Source organism: Prinia subflava, chromosome 17 (genome assembly GCF_021018805.1).
Source record: "Prinia subflava isolate CZ2003 ecotype Zambia chromosome 17, Cam_Psub_1.2, whole genome shotgun sequence".
Taxonomy (NCBI): Eukaryota; Metazoa; Chordata; class Aves; order Passeriformes; family Cisticolidae; genus Prinia; species Prinia subflava.
In genome coordinates this window covers 9,553,982-9,566,054 of record NC_086263.1, presented here as the reverse complement: position 1 = coordinate 9,566,054, position 12,073 = coordinate 9,553,982, and the positions used below count along the sequence as shown (strand labels likewise).

Sequence of the window (12,073 nt, the reverse complement as noted above, 5' to 3'; positions counted from 1 at the left end):
GTAAGTAGTTTGATATGGGTTTATTATATTTTTTTTAATTTTACAGTGAGTTATTTGATGCATATCAATAATTTTGATACTTTAACGAAGAAGTATTTTAGAAATGTATGTTTTCTTTCATTCTATAAGAAATAAATATATTATAACCTTCTTATTTATTAGGAATAGGAAAACATTTCCATTTTGGCAGTCAAGAGGATGCACATGAATTCTTATGCTTCACTGTTGATGCTTTACAGAAAGCTTGCTTGAATGGAAGCACCAAGTAAGCATAAAATAATTAAATTTAAAATTTTCCCAGCCCCTCTTACTACTTTATTTACTATCATGAATTAAAATCTATGTCCTTGGTTTTCATAAAACCAAAAATTGATTGAGAAATTAACTCTGTGCTTTCAGTCTCCTGAGGTCTACCTCTAATTTATTTCCAGATTAGACAGATCTTCTCAAGCCACCACACTTATTTACCAAATATTTGGAGGATATCTACGATCTCGAGGTACTTTTTCAAAAAGTTTACTGTCTTTTGAACTGATCTGTGTCTTTTTGTCTGTCTGTAGGAAAGGAGTTTGTAGTTTGACTAAAGTGATGTGTATTAATAATTTAAGTGAGTGCAGTTAGTCTCATTCCCATGGTGTTAAGCATTTGTGTTCTGATTCCAGTAAAGTGCTTGAACTGCAAAGCCGTGTCGGATACGTACGAGCCATTTCTCGATGTCACTTTGGATATAAAGGTGAGATGAGCATGGGCTGAGGTGTGCAAGGGCTTGTAGAGCTTTGTAAAATAAAGTCATTTTGCTTAGGAACTTACCTTGTTGAAGGAAAACAGCTTGGTGGTTGTTGGTAGTGGATTGGACTTTGTTGTTCTGTGGAAGCCATGGAAATGGTCTGCGTGTTTGGATTGGATTTACGCTGGAAAAATAATAATTATGGCTACACAAACAATGATAGAATCATACTTCTCAATTATTCTACTTCAATATACATCTATTGTTAGACTGATGGGTTTGATTGTTCTCATTATTGATGCCAAGGCATACCACAGATACGGTCTGGCACTGCAAAATTTATTTATTTTGAAGTGGGATCATTTTAAGTGACGTAAATACTCAATGAACTCCGTTTCTGTCTCCTCTTTCATGGTGTTTGCTGGTTCATAGGAGGCCACTTAAGTATAAACTAGCAAGGGATTCTTGTAAAGTGCTTGTAAGTGCTTGAAATTTTGCATTTCTTGTGACTTAGTGTTCTACTTTCTCACTCATCCAGGCAGTTACATCCGTCACCAGAGCTCTAGAACAATTTGTGAAACCAGAACAGCTGGATGGTGAAAACAGCTATAAGTGTAGCAAGTAAGATTATTATTAATTACACCTTAATGCAAGATACATGTTCAATGCAGTGCATGACTTGGAGGATAAATTATCTCTTGACCTTGTTTAGCAGTAAGGCAGACATGGCTTGCTGTTTCATTTAGTTTTGTGTACATAACTAATATCCTGAAATCATTCAAAGCTTGGAAAATAATCCACTTGTTTTTAAATGAGTAATTTTTATATTTCTGTTGACTATTTAGAAATACATTATAAGAATTGTATTGCTCACATTAGATTTTTATTCCTAATACTGTCTGTGCTGGAGCTTGTCAACCTTCCTGTGCACACTAAAAAATACTCATGGCCAGAAGTTAAAGGCATGTTTGATAAGAAGTGGTGAGCTGGACCACAGGGACATGGACAAGGATTTTGGGGTGGGAGGCAGCACCAGCTTAGTCACACACAAACCCTGAAGTTTAGTCTTTTTTCCTGTTCTGAGTGGCTCTCTTATTTTGTTCATTGGCTTTCTCAATCAGTTTGAATTCTATGCCTTGTATTTTGACATCAGTTTGAAAAGAGGCTATTGAATTCTTTCTGTTTGTTAGCTCTCAGCAGTATTTTTCTTGACAATGTAAAGTGACATGTTTCAGTCTTTGTGCTGATGGTTGCATTTCAGGACTTAGTCTGGACTTCCTTTGAGTGTGCAGTGAAACAAACAAAATTAACTATTTTGTTTCGAAGGACTGCAGAGGGTTTCTGTCTTTCCAGGCAACCTCAGTACAAGAAAACTCAATCTTGTCCAATGTCTGCCTCTTGCAGAATGGCTCTTTCCTTCCAGTGACTTTTTTACATTTTTTACTGCCTTACCTTTTTGACATAAGAAAGATACATGTTCAGGCATTTATTTGGCTATCAAGAGATAATGTCCTAAATCCTTTATTCTTTGTTCTGTAGAGCTGTCTCTAATAGCCTGCTATTCTCTCTATTACCAAACTGAAATGCATTTTATGGATTTAAGAAAAGATCTAACATATTATACCAGCAAAATATCATTCAAACAGTATAAGCATGTATGAGAGATGAAAACTTGTTTGACTTCTGGGTGAGAAAAGAATATACAGTTAAAAATATGTCTGTGTTTGTTTTTAAGGTGTAAAAAGATGGTTCCAGCATCAAAGAGATACACGATACATCGCTCTTCCAATGTTCTCACAATATCACTGAAAAGATTTGCAAATTTTACAGGTGGAAAGATCAACAAGGTACGTTTGCAGCTGCAATGCTGCTTTATCTTCTCAGAATGGACATTTCCCAAAGATGAATACTCATTTTAAAGTTGTTCATATTTCAGGCAGTAACTACTGGGTAAGAGAATTTGATATAACAACTTAGCAGCTGTGGCTGTTACTTTCTTTTTTAATACTGAAAAAGTTCCTGTGTGACCATAAGAACATACCTTACCCTTAAAGAGCTAATTCTCTAGAAAACAGCTCCCTGCAGCTTAAGTTATTAAATGTTGTTTCTGAGGATAGGCATTTTTAATTGAATTGAAAAATATGTTTATATAGTCCTAGTCTTTGTCTTTTTCAGGCTGTTCCATGAAGTATTTCAGGATAACTTTTGAATCTTCTTTGTCTTTGTTTAGGATGTAAAATACCCTGAATATTTGGATCTTCGAGCATATATGTCCCAATCTATTGGAGAACCCCTCATCTATGCTTTATATGCAGTTCTTGTACATAGTGGCTTCAACTGTAATGCTGGACACTATCTCTGCTTCATAAAGGTAGAGATCAGCTCAACCTCTAACGGGATAAATTCTGTGCTGGCAAAGAAATGAAAATGTTACTGGTAACCACTGGTTTTAGGGGAAAACATTGCATCATAGGGGGAAACGTGTGCTTTGTTTGCTTTGTTTTGGTATGCTTTGTTCTGCAGTGCTCTATCTGTGATGTCCTTTGGAACACAGGCAATTCATCTGAAGATATTCTGTCTTTGTTTGCAGGCTGGTAATGGACTTTGGTACCGAATGAATGATGCCTCAGTAGAGCTTTCTGATATCAAAACAGTTCTCAATCAGCAAGCTTATGTACTTTTTTATATCAGGTAATAACACCAGATGTGCTCAGAACATTTTTTACTATCAAGTTGCTGATACTTTTCTTCTGTTCAAGTCTTTCTCTTTTCACCCTAGGAAAAGATTACTATTTGTATGTTTCTGTCTAGTGGAAATTCCTTCCCTATGTCATTTATTACCTTTCATTGCTTGACCTTAAACTTCTGCACTTGGGTACGCTGCTTTCTATCTGCTCTCTGTAGCTGGCCAGCTCAGAAAAGAGGAGAAAGCGTGGCCATAGATGGTGTGAGGCTGAATCATTGCTCTGGCAAGGACGTTGTAGGGAGACCATTATCTAATCCTCAGTTCCTAGTCTTGCCTGAACCTTCCGGACGCATCTTTGGTGTCTTGGACACTGTTGCTCTGAGATCATGGGATGGGTTTAACCCAGGACTAGGCTGAAGGAGCCCTGTGAGCTGAGTGTCCCCTCTCTCCCCAGGCGCTACGACCTGACGCTGGGGGAGCGCGCCTTCTACCTGCCCGCGCCCTCCTACCCGCGGCCCTTCCTGGGCCAGCGCGGCGCCGGCGGCAAGCAGCCCGCCTTCATGGGCCCACGCCTGCCCCCACACATGATCAAGGTAACTCCAGGCGGGCAGGGGATGGCACCGCGTGATGGTGGGGGTTTGCTGGGGTTTTCTGAGATTTATTTTCCCGTCCACGCTGCAGGTTTCTTCACAGCCCTCATGGTAGAGCCAGAGTTATTCAAAGAGTGGCTAATCCTGTGCAGCCATGCCACTTTGTTGCTTTATCCTTCCAGCTCGGCTTTCTAAAGCCTGAGAGCTGTGTACTCAGTTTAAGTAGTCTATTAATGTCTAAATAATTCAAATTTAAAAAGTAGTCTATTAATGTCAAAGTAATTTAAATTTAAGTAGTAAATATCCGACCTGTCCCTATCAGTGTCACTTTATTTGAAACAGTGATAGAATACAAATTGTCTTTTTCCTGAGTACTAGCAGAATTATTCCAGTGTTTTCAGGAAGTATTTAAAAAGGAAAATAAATACTTTTTTGAATAGCTTTAGTCAATCTTAAGTTGTTCGGGTGGGTGTCAAACTGATTTTGATTTGATATCAAAGGATTTATACACACGTGTTGGACATGGATTTATATTGGAAGGGTTTTCGAAGGGTTTTTTATCTTCTTAGGTGTTGAGGCAATCTCTAGAACTATTTAGTGTGAGAATTTAATGTTGTAAAACTTCCAATGCTGTATCTTTGACCATATCCATCTTACAATCTCTTCAAATCCAGAGTTCAAGTCGTTTGAATGGAAATGGACCCTTAAAAGAGGATCCCAGTGCTGTCGGCGTTGCTGTAAAAAGGCCATCCTCAGCTCCACCAACAGCTTGTGTTCAAAACTGGGCCATTTCCAGGCCTTCCATGGCAGACCCTTCCAAAACGCAGAAGATCACGATCAGTATTCACAACAAGCTGCCCCCGCGGCCGGCGGTGCCGCAGGCCGAGTGTCCGAGCGGCGCTGCGGAGGACGAGGAGCTGAAGCCGCTTCCTTCAGCCACCATTACCAACTCCTCCCCAGCAGAGCCTACCTCAAACCTCTCCACAGTGTCAGTCGCTACTAATGCCCCCAAGCAGGAGGTTCCTGACGAGAGCTTTGTGGAGCCAGCAGTGAATGGAAACCCCAAGCTCTGTCCTGATCCCGCGGTCCCTTATGGGGCAGAACCTTCCGGACGGTCCGAGGAGTCCAAGGGCTTGTTCAAAAGGAATTGCAACGTCGTGTCCTCCAATGGGATTCTGATTGGGAAGGTGGTCCGCACGTTGCATAATTCCCACTCATCCTGTCAGAATGCTGAAGAAAGATCCCAGCATGAGCTGCCAAAAATTGATTCCCTAAATGGTGCTATTAGTTTAGATAATGAATATAAAGAAAATGGACTGAAACTTGACGATTCCGCTTGCCAAGTCCAACCCGTTAAACCTTCTGAGATTTTCTTCTCTAAAGCAAATGGAGTGCTTGAAACGGTGAGTTACATTTTCTCACCTGTGATATATTCAGTATTCATGAGCACTACAATGTGGAATACCAAGAGAACAGCAGAGATTTCATTCTAACCCTTTGTGCCATTATCCCACTGAATTTGCAGAGCTAAGCTGACATATGCCAATGGAAGAGAAGTTCAGGGAGATAATACTTTTAAATTTTTTATACGTTTCATAAAATACATTTTTGGGAGGAGGGGGATGATGTGTAAAGTGGGAATAGTGCCGGTAACTCAGTGTGATCTTGTTTAACATCTAGTGTTGGAAGTTTGTTAGCAGTAGTTTTCTACAAAAATAGCTTTTTCTTTCTGTTTGTTAACTTGTGTGTTTTAATTGTAGATGCCTAAAGCTTTGTCACCAGATCCTCAAGGTATCTTAGAGTCTCTTACGTACAGCCAGTTGAACAGCTTGTCAGAGGAAAAAAGGTAAAATGACTACACTCTGATTAAAACAAGATTTCATACAAGATTGTTACTATTTTACCCATCTACTAATACTGCTTAAGAGATTTACATCAATACAGAGAATTCCACACTGTACATCTGGTATTGCAAACATCAGCACTGGGCACGCATTATTCTGATACTAAGTACAGGCAGATGCCTCCTGTAAAACTTTCACAGGATGTTTTTATGTTGTTCTTTCACTGTCTGGAATACTTTTTCTATTCTTCTTTCCCTTTTTTGCATCCTAGGATGAGTGAATGTAAATTCCCACTATCTGCTGTCCCACTTGGGAGAGTGGGAAATCTGTGTGTTTACCTTTTTTCTAATTGGGGGAAAGCAAATCTAGTTGTTCTGGCTGTTGATGAAATTCAGAGCTGCAAGTGGAAGGAGCTGGATGTGTTGGGAATGGGTTTTTTAAGGCAAGACCTGCAGAACTGAGAGAAGAAAAACTTTCCATGGGAGCTGGGGGAGGTGTAAGAATGGTTTTCCAAAGACAATGTCTTTCAAAGTTTAGCATTTGCCACTTTTTTACTTTTGGAGATTTTACTCCTAACATCTTTTAGATGGACTTTTTCAAGTTAAAAATGTTTTTATTTTTGTGCAGTGTCTCTGGACCTCAGAAATCTTCTGACAATGATGGAGTTATGGAAACTGTAGTGATGGAAGCACTGTTTGCCTATGAAGAATCCAGGAAGGTTCCTTCCAACTTTAGCTGTGAGGTTGAGAAACTTTTTACTCAATCAGATTCTGAAACCATTTTTACCAAAGAAGAAGTTGCTGAAAGTATTATAACAAAAGCTGATAATGCACATCTCAATATCAATGGTCAGCACAAGGTTAGGAAAAAATCCTTGGATACTGAAGGTGAATTCCTTGGGCAGTGCGAGTCTGAAGACATCAGAGATAAAGACAAACTAAGAAGATCAAAAGAACCTGAACTCATTTCAAAAGAAAATCCTTTGTACATCAAAGGGTCTCCTGAGAGCAAAGAGAAATTAGGGCAAACTTCCTCTATAAAGCCTGACATTGAATGTAGTTCTAAAAAACTTGCATCTCTAGACATTACAGATAAATGCCAAGATACAAAGGACATTTCTAATAACTATGTAGAAGTACCACCCGTTAATGACTCTTCTATCACAAAGCTGGATAAAGTATTGGAAAGTCAATTTTCTAGAGCAGATGATGGACTGAGTAATAAAATATGTGAAGATGATGATAAACATATGAAAAAAAATAAGAAAAAAATCCATGACTCCAAAAGAACTGACAAAGAGCACTACAGGAGGAAGAGAGAAAACTCAGACACTGAGGAGAAGGAGAGGCAAACCAGAAACAAAGCAGATGATCATTCCCACAGGAGGAGGAGCTCTCACAGCGTGGAAACAAACAAGCAAAGCCGTCACAAGCAGGAGTACTGCAGTGAGAGCAAGTACAGATCCTCCCACAACGAAAGAAACAGTCCCAGCAATGGCAGGAGCTCAGGAAAATATTCCCGTTACAGATCCCGAAGCAGAGAAAGGACAGATCCAGACAGGAGTAGGTATTATTATTCCAAAGGAGACAGACCTTGGATTAGAGAAAGATACTATCAAGATGAACCACGGAGATGGGAAAAATGCAGATACTACAATGATTATTATTCCTCCCATGGAACAAGGGATGGCAGGGAGAGGAAGTCCTCTCACTGTGATAAAGACTATGACAAATTGAGCCAAGCTTACAGCAGGTCACACAAGGATTATCATTGCAAAAGCAGATGGGCTCACAGCACACTCTCCCGAGAGGAGGATGTGCATCACTTCAGCAGCCACAGAGCAAACTTCCACCACTGTTCAGTACCTCAGCAGCACTCGGAAAAATACTCCCGGGAGAGGCATGCACCTCCACCAGTGCCAGCTCACTCAAATTTTGAGGACTTTTCCCGGGAAAACGAAAAAGAAAAACTAAGAAATGGCAAAAGAAAATACTCCCACCAAGAAGAAAGTGGAAGTGATGTGGAAAAGAAATGCCGAAAGACAGATGACCAAAGAATCAAAAAGTATAAGAAGGTCAAGAAGAAAAAGAAGTCCAAAGATAAACATCGAGAGAAGGATTACAAGTAAGCAAGGATTCCAGCATAATCAGCAATTTTTTCCTAATTATTTTCTGGGTATTTCTCATGTCTGCCTTTTTTTCATTGTTTCTAAGTAACTTATCTATCATAATGTGACGGGATCGTGTTATTAGGTTGGCCAAGAGAAGATAGGGAAGATGTTGCTGAATTGTGTTAGAACACTAGAGCTGGACAATGTAGTCAGAATAACATCTGCACACCGGTCTTGATTAGGTTATAATTTTTTTTTTTTAATTCCCCATATGCCTGTTAAGGATTTGTGTACAAACCAGGACCTCTTGTCCTTCATTCTGAGGCCTTAAGGTTGCTGCATCTAAATTAAGTTAGATGTGCAGAAAGTACCACAAAGTAGCAGGCACTCTGCAAGTCATCACCTGTGGTAAATAAATAACATTTCATATATGCTTCAAGTGCCACATCTGTTTTTCTATTTTTAACTTGCATGTTTCCTTCAGACTTAATGATTTGGATTGCTCTGTGCTCCACTTTGACAATGACAATCGCAAACATAAGAAAAAGAAGAAAAAGAAGAAGCATGACAGGAAAGACTTGTTGGAATATTTAGATCCTCGTTTCCAGAAGAAAACATGGGAGAAGAAGGAAGAATCCCGTCCTCCAGATGACCATTTATGTGAGCAATACAGAAACCAGGGCAGTAAACAACCCTACAAGGAAGAGAAGCCTTCTGGTGCAGGTGACAGCAAGAAATACAGCTCCATGGCATCCACTGAGTATGTCAGAGGTAAGGGGCCCTGGGATGCTGGCAGGACTCCTGGTTATTCCTAACAATCTTTAAATGCTTGTGTGGTGAAATCCCTGGGTTTTATCACAGCTTCCAAACACTACCGTGGCAGGGGGTTGGAAATAGATGATCTTTAAGATCCCTTCCAACCCAAACCATTCTGTAATTTAAATAAAATACTGCATTCTGTTCATAGCATAGAAACAGTGCTGGTTGTTCACTCAGAGCACCAGGAGTTGATGGTAACACTGAAATATTGTTGGTCCAGGTGTAGCTCTGCCTTCTCCTAAGCACAGCTGTCAAACCTCCAGGGGACACTTCACAATTTAACACCTGGAGAGTGTTAAATTCCTGCTATTGTTTTGTTCAGTTGTGGGGGTTTTCTGTTTGTATAGACTTAAAAATACATAGAAGTGGGCTGAGGAAACAGCTCCTTCCCCAGGTTTTAGTATTTGAGAAAGTCTGTTTGGTGCTTCTTACAAAAAACCCAAATATGAATTTGTGTGCCTGACTAAATTTACACTGAGCTCTCAGCTGTTGTTTGTCATAATCTCAACTTGGGCTCACAGTAGATAAATTAATTAGTTTAAATTAATTAGCTGTAGAATTATGCAATCAAGATGATTGCACACTGCAACAAATCCAACATCTAAAATCAAACTTGACAACATTTCCCAAGAAATTTTTGCTGAACAGAAGTGTTTATTATAGAAATAAAACCTTATTAAATGCCTATTATCTGATATAAACCAGTTCCAGTTACTCATCTATTTTAATAGAAAACCAAAACAATCCCCTAACTATTTTATTCCAAGATAAGTGAAGTAATCCCTGAAGAAGACAGCTCACTATCCAAAAGCAAGTTTCATTGTTAAATTTTCTACATTTTATACCTACCCATGGTTTAAGAATTGGGTTAATGGTCAGTGACAGTCATGTTCATTTCTAGTCGTGTTGAAAATGACATTATAGCACAGAAAACAAAATAATTGGAGAAGTTTAACGTCGAAATTCTGGAAAATTAAAATCTCTTTCGTGGGGTTTCCACACTTAGGCAAATTGCCAGAGTCAGTGCATCGAATTCTTGCACTGAAAAGTTTGCTCAAAGGCAAAGGGGAAGTGCATTTTTGGAAAACTGATTGTATTTTAATACAGAGATTACCAGAAGTTCTATTCTAAAAATACAGAGTGGAGGGAAAGCTGATTGTTCACCCATTATTCTTTAATGAGAAAAATGTAAGAACTGAATTGAGGTCTTTCAAATCCTAATGTTGTAAAAGGACACTTCTTTTATGATACTCATCCAAAATAACCCTTATTGCACTAAAAGGGTCTGTTCTGACAAATCAGGAACTAAACAGAATTAAATGCTTGTGCTCAATTAGTGGTTTGGCCTTAGTGATTCTCTGGCCAGCAGATGGCAAACTCGGGTTTTCCCAAAGCAGTCAGGTGTAGTGAGGTATTTATGAAATGTTCTGCATCTCCTTGCTCAGGGCAGGGCACTGCTGGGCTGGGCAAGGAGAGGGAGCTGTTTGTTCACTGCTGAACAGGCTGCCCACAGCACAAAGGCTGGCAAAAACAGTTTAAGTTGTGAGAATTTTATTATTTGCTCAAGTCCATGAATGTTAATGAGCTGCATCTTCTGGAAAATCAGTCTTTTTTGTTTTTTAATGGGTCTCAAGTAGGATTCGGTGAAGGATGGAAGCTGCTTTCACAAGAGGCCACTTTGGCTGTGTTCTTAGAGTACTGTAACATCTCAAGGGACAGGCAAAGGACCACTGAGGAATTGGGAGGTTGTGCCTTTTCACCCAACTCCTGTTATTTTGAATAAACAAGGATGAAAACAGCTAATGATAAGCCGTGGTTTTAGAAAAATTTATACAGGAGTGGGGAAGGAGCAGCTTTGAAATAGTTCTTTCCTGCATTCCTACATGCTCTCTCCAGCAAGTTTCTGAAGGCTCTGCCTTTGTGGTTACAATTTGGTCAGCCTGACCACAAGATTGTTACTTGAACAGCAATGCTTTCCAGGCAAAACTTCAATTAAATGTCATTCAGCCAAGGGCCAGCAGTTGCTGTTAAAGCAGGTGGCTCTGTCCTGAGGCTCTGTGGTGTGGGCAGGCTGGATCCTGGCCTGAGGAGCTGGGGCAGCTTTGAGCCTTGTCTTTCAGAAATGTGAGCCAGTGCAATGTTTAATGTCACAGCACGACTGACCTTGGTTCCTTTTGCCTTTCAGATGTGGAGCTGACTGATGAAAGCCTTCAATACTCAGACTGAACCCACCACCAACCCCAAGGACTTCTGACCACCAACCTCAACAACCCTTCACCTTCAAAACCAACAACTTCCCATCATCAAAACCAACAACTTCGTACCGTCAGCGACTCACCTTCAAACCTGACATTACCAATAGTGACCATCAAAACTTAAAATTTATTATCAATTACCATCAAGACAAAATCCAGTCATAAGTGGTGCTTAACATTTCTGTACAGAATTTTACCATATAAGAACTTTTTTTTAGTTTTTAACTTGAGACTTTCTTTTTTAAAATATACTTCTAATCCAAAAGGGTGAAAACTTTTTACAACTGCTGAACATTGTAAATTACCACATAAATATCTCACTGAGCTGAGATAATGCCCTGGAATAGACCATCTCAAATGCTGCTTAATTACAGACTCAGGTTGACTTTATGTTATTCATGTAATGTTACTCCAAGTTAAGACATCTGGTGCAAGAGCGACCAGGAATTATGAAAGTTGCAACTGACAGTCTGTATATTTAATTTAAAGACTTATTTAAAACTTCACAAGTTTTGCAAGAGCTTCATTGTTTTTTTTTTTCTGTGGTCTGACACTAGAAACTAATTTACTTCACATTTGAGTTATATTCAAGATCTGAAGAAAATCTTCTGGTTTTCAACATTGTGAAACAACGAATATGCAGTTCTGAATGTATCTCTCAAGACTATTTGTATATTGTTCCATATGTTTTTATTACATTTTCTTAATATACTGTCATTTGTCTTAAGTCTCAGTTGTCTGTTTTGTCTCTCTAAAGTGTCTAGTTACAGACAAATTCATACTGTGATTTTTATTTTTATTATTAAATGCTATCAAACTGTGATGCACTTATTATTCACTGGTCCTGCATCAGGAGATGAGTGGGGAACCTGTATTAAATACAGTTCATCTGAATAATCTGTCTGGTTTATACAAGCTGTGTTGTTCAGAGATGTCTAAAGTTTGATCTTTGTTTTTTTAAAGATAAAAAGCACTTGCCCCACTGTAAATATATAGCATGTAAAATTTATATAGTATATAAATACAGCAAAGTTAAAATGGA

The 12,073-nt window shown here is 39.0% G+C and overlaps 1 protein-coding gene across 2 annotated transcripts in view; it reads left to right on the top strand.

Moving 5' to 3' along the window:
* USP42 (ubiquitin specific peptidase 42) overlaps positions 1–12,073 on the top strand; it is an 18,127-nt gene extending 6,054 nt beyond the window's left edge. For both annotated transcript variants that reach the window (XM_063414345.1, XM_063414344.1), the window contains exons 5-17: positions 163–265; positions 432–499; positions 663–733; positions 1,266–1,348; positions 2,463–2,574; positions 2,958–3,098; positions 3,318–3,418; positions 3,868–4,006; positions 4,678–5,406; positions 5,764–5,849; positions 6,475–7,971; positions 8,442–8,728; positions 10,962–12,073. In XM_063414345.1, coding sequence (XP_063270415.1) covers positions 163–265; positions 432–499; positions 663–733; positions 1,266–1,348; positions 2,463–2,574; positions 2,958–3,098; positions 3,318–3,418; positions 3,868–4,006; positions 4,678–5,406; positions 5,764–5,849; positions 6,475–7,971; positions 8,442–8,728; positions 10,962–11,002 — 3,458 coding nt within the window. In that variant the 3' untranslated portion in view covers positions 11,003–12,073. The remainder of the gene's footprint in view (positions 1–162; positions 266–431; positions 500–662; positions 734–1,265; positions 1,349–2,462; positions 2,575–2,957; positions 3,099–3,317; positions 3,419–3,867; positions 4,007–4,677; positions 5,407–5,763; positions 5,850–6,474; positions 7,972–8,441; positions 8,729–10,961) is intronic.